Source organism: Lepidochelys kempii, chromosome 1 (assembly GCF_965140265.1).
Source record: "Lepidochelys kempii isolate rLepKem1 chromosome 1, rLepKem1.hap2, whole genome shotgun sequence".
NCBI lineage: Eukaryota > Metazoa > Chordata > Testudines > Cheloniidae > Lepidochelys > Lepidochelys kempii.
The window spans coordinates 96,982,360-97,002,557 of record NC_133256.1 but is presented as its reverse complement, the minus strand read 5'-3'; the positions used below and the strand labels follow the sequence as shown (position 1 = coordinate 97,002,557).

Sequence of the window (20,198 nt, the reverse complement as noted above, 5' to 3'; positions counted from 1 at the left end):
AGTCAAGTATACAGGTTTCAAGTTTAGTGACAAGTGATCTAACATCCTTTTCAGTGGGCAGTGCAAAGCTGTTGGCTGGGTATTAAATTAATATTTAATTGATTTAATTTTTCTTCCTTACTACTAACATTTAATTTATTTATTGGCCAAAAATAGAAAGAGAGACAAGACAGCTGATCATTAAGAATTCTTAGTTTCTCAGACTTCTTGAATTACCAAGAACAACGGAATATAACAGACCAGATCCTGAGCTGTGGCTGAGGAACACTTGGGGCAATTCAGGAGGGGGACATGCAAAGGTGTTTTAAAACTACCTTTCCACAGTTTGATCCTGGGGCTTTCCTAGTGCCTGGCCAGAAACTCATGTAAATTAAGGCAGTCTGAAGGCAGTTTCTGGTCCCAAGGGGCTGCTCCAGCACCCAGGGATCACCAGGCCATAGGGGAGCCCTAGCCAAGAGCCCTTGAGAGAACCAAAGGCTAGTGCTAGCTGGTCAGGCTTTTAGGTTGACTAGCAGGTATCTTACCCACGTTCCCAAAAGGTTCTGGACCCATATTGCTTATTGAAAGAAATGTGACTCCATATCTTTTAATAAATGTATTAAAACACTTAGATAAAAAAAAATAAAATCAAGAAAACATATCACAAAAGCTAAACTAAACCAAGACCAAAGCAACACAACAATACAATCAGAAACAAATCAAACAAGTTAGACTCAGAATTGAATTGTAATTAAATAATCAAATTAGTTAAATCATAGTCCTTATAAATTTTAAGGAGTCTAAGGAAATGACTGTGTGGTTTTGAATCCCCGGCAGAGAGCTTCCACAGTACCGAGGCTAGAGTCGACTTCCGGAGTGTTGCACTGTGGGTAGCTATCCCACAGTTCCCGCAGTCTCCCCTGCCCATTGGAATTCTGGGTTGAGATCCCAATGCCTGATGGGGCTAAAACATTGTCGCGGGTGGTTCTGCGTACATATCGTCAGGCCCCCGTTCCCTCCCTCCCTCCGTGAAAGCAAGGGCAGACAATCGTTTTGCGCCTTTTTTCCTGAGTTACCTGTGCAGACGCCATACCACGGCAAGCATGGAGCCCGCTCAGGTAACCGTCACCGTATGTCTCTTGGGTGCTGGCAGACGTGGTACTGCATTGCTACACAGCAGCATCAACCCATTGCCTTGTGTCAGCAGACGGTACAGTACGACTGGTAGCTGTCATCATCATGTCCGAGGTGCTCCTGGCCACATTGGCCAGGAGCGCCTGGGCAGACATGTGCACAGGGACTAAATTTGGAGTGACTTGACCAGGTCATTCTCTTTAGTCCTGCAGTCAGTCCTATTGAACCATCTTTTGGTGAGCGGGCAGGCGATACGGATTGCTAGCAGTCCTACTGCACCGTCTTCTGCCGAGCAGCCATGAGATGTGGATGGTTTGCAGTCCTTCTGCACCATCTGCTGCCAGCCAAAGATGTAAAAGGTAGATGGAGTGGATCAGCACAAGAAATAGACCAGATTTGTTTTGTACTCATTTGCTTCCCCCCCTCCCCTGTCTAGGGGACTCATTCCTCTAGGTCACACTGCAGTCACTCACAGAGAAGGTGCAGCGAGGTAAATCTAGCCATGTATCAATCAGAGGCCAGACCAATCTGCTTGTTCCAATAAGAACAATAACTTAGGTGCACCATTTCTTATTGGAACCCTCCGTGAAGTCCTGCCTGAAATACTCATTGATGTAAAGCCAGCCCCTTTGTTGATTTTAATTCCCTGTAAGCCAACCCTGTAAGCCGTGTCGTCAGTCGCCCCTCCCTCCGTCAGAGCAACGGCAGACAATCGTTCTGCGCCTTTTTTCTGTGCGGACGCCATACCAAGGCAAGCATGGAGGCCGCTCAGCTCACTTTGGCAATTAGGAGCACATTAAACACCACACACATTATCCAGCAGTATATGCAGCACCAGAACCTGGCAGAGCGATACCAGGCGAGGAGGCGATGTCAGTGCGGTCACGTGAGTGATCAGGACATGGACACAGATTTCTCTGAAAGCATGGGCCCTGCCAATGCATGCATCATGGTGCTAATGGGGCAGGTTCATGCTGTGGAACGCCGATTCTGGGCTCGGGAAACAAGCACAGACTGGTGGGACCGCATAGTGTTGCAGGTCTGGGATGATTCCCAGTGGCTGCGAAACTTTCGCATGCGTAAGGGCACTTTCATGGAACTTTGTGACTTGCTTTCCCCTGCCCTGAAGCGCATGAATACCAAGATGAGAGCAGCCCTCACAGTTGAGAAGCGAGTGGCGATAGTCTTGTGGAAGCTTGCAACGCCAGACAGCTACCGGTCAGTTGGGAATCAATTTGGAGTGGGCAAATCTACTGTGGGGGCTGCTGTGATGCAAGTAGCCCACACAATTAAAGATCTGCTGATATCAAGGGTAGTGACCCTGGGAAATGTGCAGGTCATAGTGGATGGCTTTGCTGCAATGGGATTCCCTAACTGTGGTGGGGCCATAGACGGAACCCATATCCCTATCTTGGCACTGGAGCAGCAAGCCGGCGAGTACATAAACCGCAAGGGGTACTTTTCAATAGTGCTGCAAGCTCTGGTGGATCACAAGGGACGATTCACCAACATCAACGTGGGATGACCAGGAAAGGTACATGACGCTCGCATCTTCAGGAACTCTGGTCTGTTTCAAAAGCTGCAGGAAGGGACTTTATTCCTAGACCAGAAAATAACTGTTGGGGATGTTGAAATGCCTATAGTCTTTGGGGACCCAGCCTACCCCTTAATGCCATGGCTCATGAAGCCGTACACAGGCAGCCTGGACAGTAGTCAGGAGCTGTTCAACTACAGGCTGAGCAAGTGCAGAATGGTGGTAGAATGTGCATTTGGACGTTTAAAGGTGCGCTGGTGCAGTTTACTGACTCGCTTAGACCTCAGCGAAACCAATATTCCCACTGTTATTACTGCTTGCTGTGTGCTCCACAATATCTGTGAGAGTAAGGGGGAGACGTTTATGGCGGGGTGGGAGGTTGAGGCAAATCGCCTGGCTGCTGGTTACGCGCAGCCAGACACCAGGGCGGTTAGAAGAGCACAGGAGGGTCCGGTATGCATCAGAGAAGCTTTGAAAACCAGTTTCATGACTGGCCAGGCTATGGTGTGAAAGTTCTCTTTGTTTCTCCTTGATGAAACCCCCCGCCCCTTGGTTCACTCTACTTCACTGTAAGCTAACCACCCTCCCCTCCTCCCTTCGATCACCGCTTGCAGAGGCAATAAAGTCATTGTTGCTTCACATTCATGCATTCTTTATTCATTCATCACACAAATATGGGGATGACTACGAAGGTAGCCCAGGAGAGGTGGTAGAGGAGGGAAGGAAAATGCCACACAGCACTTTAAAAGTTTACAACTTTAAAATTTATTGAATGCCTTCTGATTTTTGGGCAATCCTCTGTGGTGGAGTGGCTGGTTGGCCGGAGGCCCCCACACTGCGTTCTTGGGTGTTTGGGTGTGGAGGCTATGGAACTTGGGGAGGAGGGCGGTTGGTTACAGAGGGGCAGCCGTGGCAGTCTGTGCTCCAGCTGCCTTTGCTTCAGCTCAACCATACACTGGAGCATACTGGTTTGATCCTCCAGCAGCCTCAGCATTGAATCCTGCCTCCTCTCATCACGCTGCTGCCACATTTGAGCTTCAGCCCTCTCTTCAGCCCGCCACTTACTCTCTTCAGCCCGCCACCTCTCCTCCCGGTCATTTTGTGCTTTCCTGCACTCTGACATTATTTGCCTCCACACATTCGTCTGTGCTCTGTCAGTGTGGGAGGACAGCATGAGCTCAGAGAACATTTCATCACGAGTGCGTTTTTTTTTCTTTCTAATCTTCACTAGCCTCTGGGAAGGAGAAGATCCTGTGATCATTGAAACACATGCAGCTGGTGGAGAAAAAAAAAGGGACAGCGGTATTTAAAAAGACACATTTTATAAAACAGTGGCTACACTCTTTCAGGGTAAACCTTGCTGTTAACATTACATACATAGCACATGTGCTTTCGTTACAAGGTCGCATTTTGCCTCCCCCCACCACGTGGCTACCCCCTCAACCCTCTCCCCTCCCCGTGGCTAACAGCGGGGAACATTTCTGTTCAGCCACAGGCAAACAGCCCAGCAGGAACGGGCACCTCTGAGTGTCCCCTGAAGAAAAGCACCCTATTTCAACCAGGTGACCATGAATGATCTCTCACTCTCCTGAGGATAACACAGAGAGATAAAGAACGGATGTTGTTTGAACGCCAGCAAACATACACTGCAATGCTTTGTTGTACAATGATTCCCGAGTACATGTTACTGGCCTGGAGTGGTAAAGTGTCCTACCATGGAGGATGCAATAAGGCTGCCCTCCCCAGAAACCTTTTGCAAAGGCTTTGGGAGTACATCCAGGAGAGCCGCGAATGCCAGGGCAAAGTAATCCTTTCACATGCTTGCTTTGTATAGTATTTTAAAAGGTACACTCACCAGAGGTCCCTTCTCTGCCTGCCGGGTCCAGGAGGCAGCCTTGCGTGGGTTCGAGGGGTACTGGCTCCAGGTCCAGCGTGAGAAACAGTTCCTGGCTGTCAGGAAAACCGGTTTCTCCGCTTGCTTGCTGTGAGCTATCTACAACCTCATCATCATCATCATCATCTTCTTCGTCCCCAAAACCTGCTTCCATGTTGCCTCCATCTCCATTGAAGGAGTCAAACAACACGGCTGGGATAGTGGTGGCTGAACCCCCTAAAATGGCATGCGGCTCATCATAGAAGTGGCATGTTTGGGGCTCTGACCCGGAGCGGCTGTTCGCCTCTCTGGTTTTCTGGTAGGCTTGCCTCAGCTCCTTAAGTTTCACGTGGCACTGCTTCGGGTCCCTGTTATGGCCTCTGTCCTTCATGCCCTGGGAGATTTTGACAAAGGTTTTGGCATGTCGAAAACTGGAACGGAGTTCTGATAGCACGGATTCCTCTCCCCATACAGCAATCAGATCCCGTACCTCCCATTCAGTCCATGCTGGAGCTCTTTTGCGATTCTGGGACTCCATCATGGTCACCTCTGCTGATGAGCTCTGCATGGTCACTTCTGCTGATGAGCTCTGCATGGTCACCTGCAGCTTGCCATGCTGGCCAAACAGGAAATGAGATTCAAAAGTTCACGGTTCTTTTCCTGTCTACCTGGCCAGTGCATCTGAGTTGAGAGTGCTGTCCAGAGTGGTCACAATGGAGCACTCTGGGATAGCTCCCGGAGGCCAATACCGTCTAATTGTGTCCACAGTACCCCAAATTCGACCTGGCAAGGCCGATTTAAGCGCTAATCCACTTGTCGGGGTGGAGTAAGGAAATCGATTTTAAGAGCCCTTTAAGTCGAAATAAAGGGCTTCATTGTGTGGACAGGTGCAGGTTTACATCGATTTAACACTGCTAAATTCGACCTAAAGTCCTAGTGTAGACCAGGGCTCAGAAAGAGGGATAATTAAGGTTGGTTGTGAATTAATATTTCTTATTTTTTGTGCCTTCAGCTGGCATGTGCTAGGAAGAACACCAAGTCCTGAAAGTTAAGATTAAGAGAAGAACAGAAAGATTCCTCCTGTGAGATGCACAGAGAATAGGAATTCCAACCATTCCAAAAAGTCTTTAAGTAAAGAAATGGCACTTTCCTGCTGAAGTGAAGTTCCTGAATGTCTAAGGATCAAATGCTAATGCCAGTGCCTAGCCTGAGTAACTGGGCTATGTTCTAGGCATATATGCACTATCCAGGAATTCTTCTCCTGGTCCCCACACAAGGGTGTTGGTGCAGAGCTGTTCCATGAAAACTTATTGGCTAAAAATCACCCTCAATGCCCCTTACAAGAACCATGAAGTGAAGGACTGGAGAGTTACATGCCACTTGTTCCTATGGTTCTTCTCTGCCCATTTCACAGCTCATCACTGCCCCACCTCCATCTATCCCCTGTACACACTGACCAGAGCCTCCCTGGAGCAGGACGCCATACAGTGCAAGGTGGCATGTACCCTGACTCCTGTATGGTCTATCTAGATCTGTTTCCTTACCCTTGCACAGGAGAACCACACCTCTGACTGAGTGTGGCTGAGGAGGAGGGGCAAAATTTTTCCCCACAGAGAACTGGAAATCTAAACAAGTTATATCAGAGGTTCAAGAAAAGGAAAAGGGGTGGGAAAATACAAAACTACTTTAAAAGCAGAGATGAGTCACAGAAAGAGCTACATAAGCGATACACACCCTTGAAAGAATGTGCACCAAGAAAGATAAGAAAAATACTAGTAGGTGTGTAGTAGAAACAGAGGAAGAGAGGCGTTTTCTCTAAACACCACTAAGGACAGGTCAAGATCTTCAAGGTCAAAATTAAAACAGAAAATCAAATGAGAGGCATGAACATCTAAATTAATGGATACAGGGAATCAACCCCCAAAGATAGTATGTAGCCTCATCACGAGTGGCTTGTAGCTTACCTTGACAGATACACACTGGGGTTGTCTCTATGTCTACACTGGCAACTGAAAGACAAAATATTTGTCTTTCAGAGGTGTTAACCCCCCTTCTTCCCCCGAAAGACAAAAGTTGGTGTGAACAGTGCTCATTGGGGTGGACATTTTTTGTTGGCAGGAGCATCGACAAACAGCAGCTACACTGTGCGCCTTTTAGTGGCACAGCTGTAGCGACACAGCCATGTCACTAAAAGCTGCGTAGCCTTACTCTTTGGCAACAGTTGCACAGCTTGTCACGACAATAAGGTCTTGCTGAATCTGAAGTGTCTAGTGTTTCAAATAAGATCTACCAAATGCACCAATTACTGGTGGAGGTTTCCCCAACTTCTCCCCCAGACCAAGAGGGAGTACACAGGTGTTAGAAGAGTAGAAGAGGTCAAGAATGACAACTTCCAGATAGATGTGAGGAAAAGGTCCTGAAGGCCATTAAATTGTGAGGTTATTATTTTTGGATTTTTCTGTTTACCCCAGCATGCAAATGGACTGAGTAATGACTCAGCTGGAGAGCTAGGCCATGGAAAATGCCAGATCGCTGTGGAACCAAAAAGTTAAAGGGGCCACTAAATTGAAAAAAACCAAAAACCTGTAACACCACACCTGGACACATGCTGATGTTCAGGCAACGAGAGACTCACTACAGACTTACATCTAGCAAGGGATGTATGTGATAAGAAGAGGTTCTATAAACACATTAGGAGCAAGAGAAATACAAAAGAAAGTGTAGGCCCACTACTTAGCAAGGAAGGAGAGCTAATAATAGATGGCAAACAAGTCTGAGGATTTTAATATCTATTTTGCACCAGTCTTCACTAAATAAGTAAATTGTGAACAGCTACTCCATACAATTAATATTAACAACAAGGGGAAAGGAACACAAGCCAAAATAGGGAAATAACAGGTTAAAGAATATTTGGATAAATTACATGTATTCAAATTGGCAGAGCGTGATGAAACTCACCCTAGGGTACCAGCTGAAACAATATTTGAACCTTTGGCAAGTATCTCTGAGAACTCATGAAGGGTGAGTGAGGTCCTAGAGGACTGCAGAAGGCCAAACATAGCAATGGGAGTCCCATTTTTAAAAATAATTAATTTTATTTGTTGAATTTTTTGTTAATTTGTTTTATCCATTTTCCCACCCTCACAGACAGAGCCATCCCTAGTGGATGGTGAATCAGGACAACTGCTCTGGGTCCCACACTTTGGGGGGCCCCATGGGCCGCCACGATTGGCTGGCACCACATGGGCAACAGGTGAACTGCTGGCTTGGGGAAGCTATCTCCATCCCCACCCCTTCCACCCAAGGGAGAGTGCGCCTGCCACTGGGAGGGAAAGTGTGCAGCCTCCCCAGTCCCAGAAAGGTGGGCAGCATGGCCCCAGCCCCCTGGAGCCCAGAAACAACGCTGAAGTGGGGCCCTGGGGGGGGGGATGGAGTGTGGGCGGGGCCATGCCTGGCTGTTTGGTGAAGCACTGCCTTCCCCAGCATCCCCTACCCGCCCCCAGTGCAAGTCCCAGAAACGATATCACTTCCGCCCCAGACCCCCCACCCCTCCAGGATGGCCCTGCTCACAGAGGGTCAGGTCCTGTCCCTGGAGAGGGTCAGGCCTGGGGATTTGGCCCTACCTCGGGGGAAGAGGGTTGGCAAAGCAAGCCCACCCTGCACTCTTTCCTCAGCAGCTGTTCCTGACCTGCAGGGAACACACATACATTTAGCTAGGACTCCCATCTATCATCATGACAGAGGGGTGGCTAGGTCATACCTGAGCGGTGCTGCAACCCTGTACTCTATGTCACAATGCCCAGGGTGGGGATCTGCGCCCAGCCCTGCAAGACAGGAGCCACACAAGCTGCTGCTGCGGTACACATTTTTGTTTTGTCATTTTAATCATTGTTTGTTGTTTTTATTTTGCATTTCCAAAAAGTGCAGGGCTCTAAATATTTTAATTCATGACATGGATAATGGAGTGGAAAGTATGCTTATTAAATTTGCAGATGGCTTCAAGCTGAGAGTAGTTGCTAGAACTTTGGAGGAGAGGATTAGAATTAAAAATGACCTTGACAAATTGGAGAACTGGTCTGAAATCAACAAGATGAATTTAATAAAGACAAGTGCAATGTATCACACTTAGGAAGGAAAAAAAATCAAATATACAAACCCAAAATGGGGACTAACTGGCTAGGCAGCACTTCAAAAAAGGATCTGGGGGGTTATAGTGGATCACAAATTGAACATAAGCCAACAATGTGATGCATTTGTGAAAGGCCAATGTCGTTCTAGGATGCATTAACAGGAGTGTCAGATGTAAGACATGAGAGGTAATTGCCGCACTCTACTTGGCACTGCTGAGACTTCAGCAAGAATACCGTGTCCAATATTGGGCACCACAGTTTAGGAAAGATGTGGACAAATTGCTTTTTTTTTCCAGAGGAAAGCAACAAAAATGATAAAAGGTTTAAAAAACCTGAGTTATGAGGAAAAGTTAAAAACAAATGGGCATATTTAGTCTTGAGAGAAGAAGGCTGAGGGGGAAACCTGATAACAATCTTAAAATGATCTGATAAGAGTCTTCAAATATGTTAAGGGCTGTTATAAAGAGTACGGTGATCAATTGTTGTCCAGGTCCACTGAAGGTAGAACAAGAAGTTAGCAGTTTAATCTCCAGCAACGCTAGATATTAGGAAAATGTTTCTAATGATAGTTAAGTACTGGAATAGAATACCAAGGAAGACTGTGAAATCTCCGACATCAGAGATTATTAAGAATAAGTTGGACAAACACCTGTCAGGGATGGTCTATGTTTACTTGGTCTTGCTTCAGTGCAGGGGCTGGACTAGGTGACTTCTCAAGGTCCCTTATCACCCTACATCTCTATGATTCTAAGGCCTGGTCTATACTACACAGTTAAGTCAACGTAAGACAGGTTACTTTGACCTAATTATGTCAGCGTACATACTAAAGCCTTGTCCCGCCATTGTAAGTGCCCTACCACACCAACATAATAATGCCACCTCCACGAGAGGCGTAGCGCTTATGTCAGTGTAATTAGATCAACACAGTGCCTGTGTAGACACTGAGCTACTTATATTGGCTCTTGGCAGTCTTGTCAATTTGACGACTCCATACTGGATCCGTGAAATTGACAAAAAAGCCGGGCAGCTAGAGCCTGGCTCTCTGCAGTTGCCCTTGGCTCCCTGCTCCCAGCCAGGCTGCGCCTGTCCAGCTCCCCATTCAGGGAGCTGAGAAGCCCAGGTGCCTGCCCCCTGCTGGGAGGTGAGAAGCCCAGGCAGCAGGTCCCTGCTCCAAGTGGGGCGACGAGAAGCCCAGAGAGCAGCTGCACAGAGCGGAGAGCCCTGGCTCTCAGCCCCCCCGCCCCAATCCTCTTCAGTCAATGGAAGCGCTCCTGGTGAAGATGCACACCGCCAACAGAAGAAGGGTAGTGTGGACATAGGTTGTCTTACGTCTGTAGTGTAGACATGCCCTAAGTGTAGAAACTTCATGTTGTAACGAGAGAGAGAGAGAGAGAGAGAGAAACAATTAAGATAGGTAGGACACATGCAGTCAATGAAGTTACAGGGGGGGATTTTCAAAGGCATAATGTGAAGTTAAGAGCCCAACTACCACTGACCTCCAATGCCAACTAGGTGCCTACCTGCCCTTATGCCTTTGAAAATCTCCACCTCAGTCAATATCTCCCCTGGCAAAGACAGGAAAGTTAGTCTCATTGAAAGCTTTATTTAGATGGGATCAAGTGAACCATTTCGGTCAGCATCCCTCCAAGATAAGCACTGATACACCAAGAAACAGATTAAAGAGAAAATAGTGCAATACTAATATGTCAGCAAATGGCAGCATGGACCAAGTAGGCATCGTTCTACATGCAAAATACATGCAAAAGTTCAGCTAATTCTGGGCAAGAAAAATCAGAGCAGGTTTGTGACTCTGGTAAGCCAAGTGCCAGCTCTGGCCAAGGCCATAGACATTAGCTAAAAACTGACAAACTCAAAGCTAAAAACCAAACTTGCTCAACTGTGTATTAGTTTTGTTAAAAATGGGTCTGAGTTTTATAAGAATGTATTTAGTGTTTAGACTATGAAATGCTTGTAAGTTGCTGCATGCATTAATTTAACTTGTAACGTCTGTAATCCACGACATAAGGAAATAAGCAAATTTTGCTTTATAACTTTGAAAATGTTTGTTCTGAACTTGTGAACCCAGGCACAGGAATTATTTCCATCCCCCACCCCTTATGTCCATTCAGAAGGCCTACCAAGAGTGAATGGGCCATGAAGGAATATCACAATACAAAGGATTGATGAATGGCCCTATCACACCTTGGAAATGCAACATGTAAGGAAGCTTGTGTCATGGAACGGAAGGTCAAATGTAAAAGATAAAACAGGGTCACAAGAAAATTTTTCTTCTCTTTGCTGTTTGAACTCTCCCAGGGCCAGAGACACTAAATGAAAGCAGAGATACCCAGGGTCAACCTGGGTCCACCCTGAAAGACAGTTTGAACTGACACACTACTACATCTCTGTGACCTTTAGGATCCATAGATGGTAACTCATTTGTGTGTATATGTCTGCTTGCTTTAACCTGTACATAACTCTCATTGCTTTTTCCTAGTTAATAAACTTTTAGTTTGTTTATCACCGTACTGGCTACAGGTGTTGTATTTGGTGTAAGATCTAGGGTACCAATTGATCTGGGGTAAGTGACTGGTCTCTTGAGACTGGGAGAAACCTGAATATTTTGTGACTTTTTTTTCCTTTTTTGGGGGGGTGTAAGTGACCACTTATCACTAAGTCCAGCTTGGCTGGATGGTAAGATAGACTAGAGAGCCCAAAGGGACAGTCTCTGACTCCATGGTCAGACTACTACAGTGATCCAGGAGCTCATATTTGTTATATTTGAAGAGTTGGTGAAATCTAATTATAGAATATACCACCAGTTTGGGGGATCTGCCCTACTTTTCACAGCCTGTCCTGAGGTGGGCACTCACGGTCGTGAGTCACTCCAGATAGCGTGACGAAGTTATTAAAGAGAGAAGCAACTTTTCAAGGAGAAAAACAATTAAACTTTGCCAAGGGAGACATTATAATGACAACATTTAATTCCCAAGAGACAAAATATGATGACTGAATTCTTTTGTTAATTCACGGTAACAAGGGCTTTAGCAACGAGTTGAAGACAACACATAACAGTGAGAATCAGTCACTGAAAAGTAGTAGAGCCACTTTGTCAAAGATCGGGTCACCGCAGCGCAGCGCTGCATGACAATGTTTGCATCTGAGCACTGCTTCCGTATGTTATGTGATAACAAGGGGGCATCACAACTCATTACTGGTTCTTGTTGATGTGGCAACACACTGATTTTATGGTACGTTTGACTCCATTCAGTGCAATATTTCTTCTCTCCTTCTGTCTACCTGCTTAGCCTGGGACTTCAGTCTGCTAGAAGAGTAGAGACATTTCTTCTCTCTTCATCCCCACCCCCAACACCCCTGATGCCTGTGAGGGAGAGAATATTTCCCTTTCTCTTTCTCAGCTTGAAAGTAGGTTGGATCCAAATGCCTTCTTTTCCCTTCCCACAACGTAGAGGAAATAATCCCTACACCTCTCAAACAGACCCACAGACTGTGAGAACCACAGAAAGAGCCCTAAAGAATTGTGGCTTGAGGGAGAAAGGATAGTTTTGTGGCTAACACACTGGAATAGGGCTCAAGAGATCTGGGATTAATGCCTGCATGTGCCACAGCCTTCCTTTGTGATCTTGTGCAAGTCACTAACGCCGCAATATTCAAAAGTGTCCACTAATTTTGAACGCCCCACTGGAGACACCTAGGAGCCTTAAGCTGTGAGCCCCAAAACTGAGGCATGCAAAATGAAAATTTAGGCCTGTCAGATCTTCTCAAAACATTTTCATAGGGCTCCACCCTTCAGACTTCTCCCACACATGGTCTTCACCTAAACTCCCTCTTCAACTTACACAAGCTGAGCACAGTGCTATACTCGTTGCAATACGAATTATCCCTTCTGAGAACAAAATACAAACATTCCTAACACATGCAGTTAAATCACGTTTGTTTGACAAGTAGTTTGGCTTCCCTTCTTGTTATGGTTACAGAAACGCTTTTGTTTAGATGGTACACAAATGATGAGATTCCCCTAATACCTACCCCCTCCTCTCTGGCAGTACAGGCATCGCTGGGCCACAGACTTTAGCATGGGCTAAGGGCAGTGGAAATGCCTTATGAATATATTGGCAGCATGCTTCTGTTCTCCTCTTCAAGGTCAAACACCACTTACCTAGAGCAATAGAGGTAATGTCTTTAAGAGCTTTACACAGCATACAGATTAAGCTGGTGTCAGTGTGAGTTACACAAATAGGGTCCAGGTGCAGCGGGCAGTCAGCTTGCAAAACAGGTATGCTCTCAGGACTCCAGATTTTACAAAGTTTGTTTGAAGGAAAGTGACGCCAAAGAAGTTAAGTCTAAAGAAATTTCAGAAATGGTTGTTGCAGCAGGTGGGGATTTTCTCAGCATTTCTCAACAATAACCGCAAAGCTTAAAAAAACTCCCTATTTTTGTTAAAATTGCTGTGGGTGTAAGGAAGGAGTTCACAGTTTGGTACACATTTTGATTGCACATAAATGGCACATCTGTCTGGAACAGTCAGCAGGTGCACAATCGTAGACAGTTTTATATATGATACAACTATTCAAAAGAGTAGACTAGGAAAGGGGGAAGACTTACAAAGGGAATCTATCAGAAGCCAGCAGAAATGAAATAAGCAGCAACAAAAAGATCAGTCAAGGAAAAGATAGCAGTATTGTTTTATTGTTAAATCTTGCAGTGAATTAAAGGTAATGGAAATGAGGGACTAGTAACATGTCTGGAATAAGACATGGCACAGGTAGGCACTGTGCAGAATCCTCTCATGAACTCCATTCCTGGACTGTCACCCATTTTATTCCAGCCATGGATCTCAGTTGAGCAGAAAATGTCTATTCTGCCAGTATGTGCAATGTTGCTAGGATGAACAAAAATTCATTTTCACTTTTAACTTAAGACCAGATTGAAACTTAAGTCTCCAGAGGTGGAACAACAGTAAACTAACCAACTTTGTCTGCCAACCCCTGGAAGAAAATATTCTGATACAGATAACACAGGGGCCAAATTCAGCAAAGTTGGCATACAGAAGACGTACACCCTCTTGTGCCACGTAAGTTGCTTTTACCCACAGGGATCTACTTCCCTGCAGCTGCCTGCAAAAGGGTTTTCTGCAGTAAGGACATCTTTAACTGTAACCATAGCTTACAGGGGGACTTCACAAGAGGGGCGTTCTCCAGATGGCCAATCAGAGGACTCTGCAGTTACCCTGGCCTTGCCCCAAACCAATCACCTCTATCCATCTTATGTTCTGTACTTCCCTCCCACTCCCCACTCCTCCATTTTTCTGGCAGAGGAGACCCACAAACCTGATTCAAAGGCTGGAAAAATGCTTCCAGTGAGAGATTTAACCTGTAAAGTTTATCAAAAAGAAGACTGAGAGGTGACTTGGTTACAGCATATAAGTACCTTCACGGGAAGAAAACATCAGCTATTAAAGGGCTTTTCAACCTAGTGGACAAAGACAAAACAAGAACCAATGGCTGGAAACCAACGCCAGACAAATTCAAAAGATAAATAAGGCACAATTTTTTAAACGTGCAGGTGAGTAACCATTGGAACAAGCAAACAAGAACAGTGCTAGATTCTCCATCACTTGATGTCTTCAAACCAAGACTGGATGCCTTTCTGGAAGACATGTATTAGTCAAACACAAATTACTGGGGGTCAGTGCAGAGATAACTGGGTGAAATTCTGTGACCTGTGATATGTCAAAACTAGATAATCTAAAGGTCCCCTCTGGTCTTAAAATCTGTGAATCTCTATGAACTGAAACTGCGGCCACATTGAAAATGGAGAGGTAAATGGAGAAAATACTAGTGAAATGGCCATGGGAGTTTACAAATAAAATGCAGAAAGTTCCTGAGCTATTTAGGATGCCTGAGTAGGTCCAGGTTGACGTTAGCATAGAATGTATCTAATCTTGCATGGTCAATGACTGCACTATGGAACATTGCAAAAGCTGAGAACATCCCATGTCTATTATGTGGATTATTACATCACTACTATGCAGTCGTGGGTTAAATAATACAAAGAGATTTGTGAATATTTTCACAAATAAGCATGGCAACTTTGCCTGGGTGTTATTTGTCAGCTCCTGCTATTTGTTGTTCCAAAGTACTTTTATGACCACCAGTTCATGAAAATATTCATGAACCCTGAAAGTTTCAAGTTCCATGTGACTTAAGTGACCAATAACAAACCATGAAGAGCTGATAGTCAAAGAGCTGTAACAGGGTAGCTTGACCCTTAAGGGCAGCAGGGCCTGGAGCTTGCCAACCCTGATTGCTAAAGAGACACACCTGGGTTGGAACAGTTAATTTTCTTTAAGAGGCAGCAGGTGTCTGAAATGAAAGGGGAAGCTCAGGAACATGCAGGAATTAAGATAGTCTCCAGCCAGGAAAACCCTGATACCATGGGGTTTAGAAGCCAGAGCCAGAAACCTGAGGCTTCAGTCAGATAGGACCTGGGAGTTGCCTGCCAAAACAGGACAGGCCCGAGGCCAAAAGGGCTGGGGATAGGCTGACAGGAGAAGGAAGCAAGTCCAGAGAGCTGAGCTCAAGCCAGAAAGAGCTAGGACTTTGAGTGGAGCAGACCGGGAAGAGGAATAGCTCTGGGTGCAGCAGAAGAACCAGGACTGAATATAAGGTTTTTGCGTTGTCGACTTCATTCTGGGACTCTCAGACTTGTTTGAATGATTTCTGTTCCTAAACCAGCCCGGACTGGGGGTGCTGTTAGTCACATGAAAGACTTTGTGGAGTTCTTAAGGGACCTGCAAGAGGGAGCTAACAAGAGCAGGGTGCCTGCAAAGCGACCCATGACCATGAGGGGGAGCTCAGTAAATGGCAACACTGGCACAAGAACAGTTCATGAACAATCCATGGGCTGAAGTTTGTTTGCATGAACTTGGTGAACAGTTACAAATACCATATATATGTTACACTAATAAAATAATACCAATAGGATCTTAGAAGAGAGATAAGGCAAAATGTCACGTTTACTGTAAATACAACAGTTAGCAGATGCTTTTCAATCTCACACACACATACACACACAGTCCCACCAGTCGATGTTTATAGTTACCAGTCCAGAGTCTGGATCAATCTAGTGGCCAGCCAGATTGGTCGCAGAGGGGAACAGGGCTCTGTCGGTTGTGATCCGATGCTCCTGGAATGTGGCAAGACGAACCCAAAGTCTCATGGCCAACCACCCTGTTCTTATAGTCTTTTTTCTCTGTTGAAGACTATGGATTTTGCTGTGTCAGTTTCTGACCAGTTACTCCTTGATTTGTGTTAACATTTCAAAACACCTTTGAGAGGGTCATCCTGTGCTGGTTTTGATTTAATCAATTGTCTTTAGGGGTGCCAGCCTTCCCTTCAGGGTCGTCAATCTGCCTGTCCTTCATTACGGATGCACATTGATGATTTTCTGGTGTCATTAAGTCTCTTCACTCCTTCCCTGACCCTGGTAGAATTGGCTCCAATAGGAACTATTGTCTAATTAGATTTAAGTTTGGGACAAATTATTTGTATAATTCAGAAAACAAAATAATAGAGCCAAGCAGCAGAGCCTGTCTGTCTCCTCTTTTTTGTTGCTCCAGTAACAGGTTGTATTACAGCTAATAATGTGACAGACATTCAGAACTGGATTTAGGCCAATATATCACACACATTTGTACTGGACACCTCTAAACATCCCTTATGCTCATCAGCAATAAATTGCTTGCTGATTGATTTGCCTGCAAGCTGGCACACCCTAGGGGATTCTTACTTACACTCAGAACAGTGGCAAGGCCTGCTATGTGAGATACTATGTAAATAATAAAAGGAATGGCATTTGTGAAAAGCAAGTGATCCAATCTTTTAGTCAGCAGGGACTGCAGCTTTCGAGTGTCACACTCCTCAGTGGTGTTAGGGGTCTGTTGTGCCCTCTGTATAGCTTTTTGTCTTTGGCACGTTGGCAGCAGGGACAGGCTGGCAGCTGAAAGAGTCTTCTAATAACATCAGTACCCTTCACATTTTTATGGCTGTACATTCTAAGGGCCAGGACCTGTATGGTGCTGAGTATTGCCTATAAGAGGTAATCCATTAAGACCTCCTGTTGCAGGACTAGACCCTTTGTCATTTACCTGGTTAACACCTAAATCACAGTGATAGATTTAAACTTATTTGGAAAGGATATTATAATCCTTTTACCCACCGCCTGCTTCTTTTAGCCATATTTCCCTCACTTCTCCATCATTTAAGTGCTGTCTTGTAAGCCATTTCCTTATTTAACCTGAAGCAGGGGTTCTCAGTCTAAGGATAGGAACCTTCCAGGGAGGTTGTGAACAGATGTCAGAGGATCACAGCTATCCTGCCCTTCTCAGAATTCTAGATGGGAGGGAGGTTCCCATATAGAAAATGCTGAGAACCACTGGCCTAAAGACATTTAGCTAAACCCTCTTTTATACTGTTTCAAACTACGAAGTTTTTAAAACACTGGCAAATATTTGACAAGCTCTCCTGCATCTCAATTGGTAATCCATTATTTTAACATTTTTAAAATATTCCAATAAAATATTTTTCACAAGTTGTAATTAAAATCTTGAACACGGGCTGTGATTTTGTCAGATCTCACAACTCAGTGGAGGTTGTTCTTGGTCAATACTTGGGATATGAAACCTAACCCCTCCACCAATCCTTGATGTTACAGGGAATTGTATTGGTGATTCAAGAAGCACCATTCTTCCTCTTGAATTAGTACAGAACGAGTTCCCCACTGATTGTTATAGGACTCTGTGCTATTGGAAGCGGCATCTTTCTGGAAAGAACTGAATCAGGGCTTGGATCACTTGTGGTGATTAAAAAATCCATCATGCTTTTCAGGAGAAAGGATGTGTTTGCACCGGGGTATTGATCAAATTCTAACGTGAGCAATTTTCTTCTTCCTACCTAAATTCCCCTTGTACTTTCAACTGGACACAGTAGTCTCATTTTCTTAAACTGGGAGTAGTGATGAGGAGGCTGCTTTTCAAAGGGAATGGGGAATTATTCCAATGTTTCAGAAGAGAATATACAATTTTTATGTCAAACACCATTATTGAAATCTTGACAGGGCCAAACATCTGCATAGCAAATAATAGTCATTTTCCACTGAATGCATCCAATGAAGTGAGCCGTAGCTCACGAAAGCTTATGCTCAAATAAATTTGTTAGTCTCTAGGTGCCACAAGTCCTCCTTTTCTTTTTGCATAAAAATAAACGATGAATGTTTTTCACAGACATAGCACTTCTAGGTTGCTTTTCTTCTCCGGCTGGCCCCTGCTGAATGCAACAATAAAAGCACAAGAAGATTTCTTGACATTATTGAGGGTAATGTTTCATGCCCTAAAACACTGAAACTGCCTTCAGTTGTAAGTGTAGCAGCTTTGTCATTCATGTGCAGTACATCTATCTCTGAGACTTACTTGATAATGCTGAGCTGATCAGTTTAAAAATACCATAAATTGTAACTTAAGAAAACAAAGGTCACTCCATCAGATCAGCTTCCACCAAAGCAACAAGTCCTTTTCTTATTCAAAAAAGTTACTACTATTAAATTGGGCAGTTATACTGAAGGACTTGATGCTGTTTCAGACCCAAAGCAGCCTTTATTACAAGTATTTTAACAGACTCTTGTGTTTCGAACTGTGAAAGTCCCTTATATAGTGATATGGTTAACGTGCTGCATTAACTTATTAGTGAAAACTAACCATTTTTCTTTTCTTTACCATTTGCTAAAGCAGTAAGAAAATGGCCATGAATACAACTGAAGGCTTAGCCAACTTAACTTCGTTGCAAAGCCATGCAGTTGCTTTCACAAACTGTACCGATGTAGATGTCCTTCTGAAGAATTTCTATCTCCCTCCTATGTACAGCATAATCTTTCTGGTGGGCTTCCCAGGGAATATTATTGCAATTTCTGTATACAGGTTCAAGATAAGTCCTGGAAGAACAGCACCATCATTATGTTGAACTTGTCCTTCACAGACCTACTGTACTTAACAAGCCTTCCTTTCCTGATACATTACTATGCCAATGGAGACCACTGGGTCTTCGGAGACTTCATGTGTTAGTTTATCCGTTTTGGCTTCCACTTCAACTTATATAGCAGCATCCTCTTCCTCACTTGCTTCAGCATCTTTTGCTACTTCGTGATTGTCCATCCAGTAAAGTTCTTCTCTATTCAGAAAAGGAGATGGGCAGTGGTAGCTTGTGCTGCAGGTTGGGTGATTTCCCTGGTGGCTGTCAATCCTGGCAATTTTTTAATCACCTCAAGGGAGAACCAAAACAAATCCATTTGCCTGGACCTCACTAGTTCTGAAAACCTGGACACTATTAAGTGGTATAACTGGCTTCTGTCTGGGTTAGCCTTCTACCTGACACTAGTGGTTGTGACTCTGTGTTACACTGTCATTATCTACACTTTGACTAGAGGGCCTCATACTCCTGCTTGTTACAAGTAGAAGGCTCACAGACTTGCCATTCTCCTCTTGGTGATTTTTTATGTGTGCTTCCTACCCTTTCATGTCTTTAGGGGCGTTCGGATAGAATTACGACTTCAACCAGTTAGCTGCCACATTGAAAACCAAATCCACGCTGCTTACTTTGCCTCAGACCCTGAGCTGCACTAAACACGTGCGGTAACCTATTACTTTATGTTGTGATGGGAGACAACTTCCAGCAGGCCATCCTTGCTCTTTCAAGATGCAAGTTAAACAACTATGCGCAGCAAACCGGGAGCAATAGTGATGTGAATAAGTAAGTCATCCTTTAAAAAAGAAGCATAGATGCATTTGATTGCACTTGTCCTGTAACCTCTTTTATGTTCAGTTTTGTTTCCTAATAAAATTGCAGGTGGCCTCTCTGCCGCTCCAAAATAGCATCCCAAAACTGCAGAGGTTTAGGATTAGGCTGTATGTATGTCATGGTTAATAGGTGACTTGTATTACTTTTAAATTAAACTTTTTATTTGTTCATTTTATTGTATTTTTGAGGAAACACTTATGAAGTTGGTCAGAAATTACCTGAGTAGCCAGTCTTTGAGAGTTCATTTAGCAAGCCATTCAATATGGATTTGCCAGTAGCATATTTTAAACACAATGGGGGCCTCAGTGTTGACCTCACAACACGAATACAACTTCCATGTTATCATTGATACAGTATCTTATTTAGTAGTCTGTGCCAAATGCCGCAGATGATGACGATTAAAAAGTTGAGTTACAAACATTTTGTATTATTTTATTAAATGACTAACAAAATAATAAACTAACTAACATGTCCTGAGCAGAGCCATTTCTTGATTAAGTAGGTAATATAAGTACACGAAAACATTTTAATATGCATCACAGATGTTGAACTCTATAGTTTTGAGAGCATTTTAAACTTTAAAGCATCAAACACTGAAAACATTTTTACAAACAGTACTGCAAATCACTTAACATGTTTATTATTTTAGACTGCCCATTTTTATCACCGCAAATTTT

At 44.4% G+C, this 20,198-nt stretch overlaps 1 protein-coding gene across 1 annotated transcript; it reads left to right on the top strand.

Moving 5' to 3' along the window:
• The first annotated feature begins 18,465 nt into the window (after nucleotides 1-18,465).
• On the top strand, nucleotides 18,466-19,178 carry LOC140917171 (2-oxoglutarate receptor 1-like). Its single transcript, XM_073359815.1, is given in 2 exon segments — nucleotides 18,466-18,652; nucleotides 18,655-19,178. Coding segments are annotated over 2 exon segments (711 nt in total).
• Nucleotides 19,179-20,198: the final 1,020 nt, after the last annotated feature.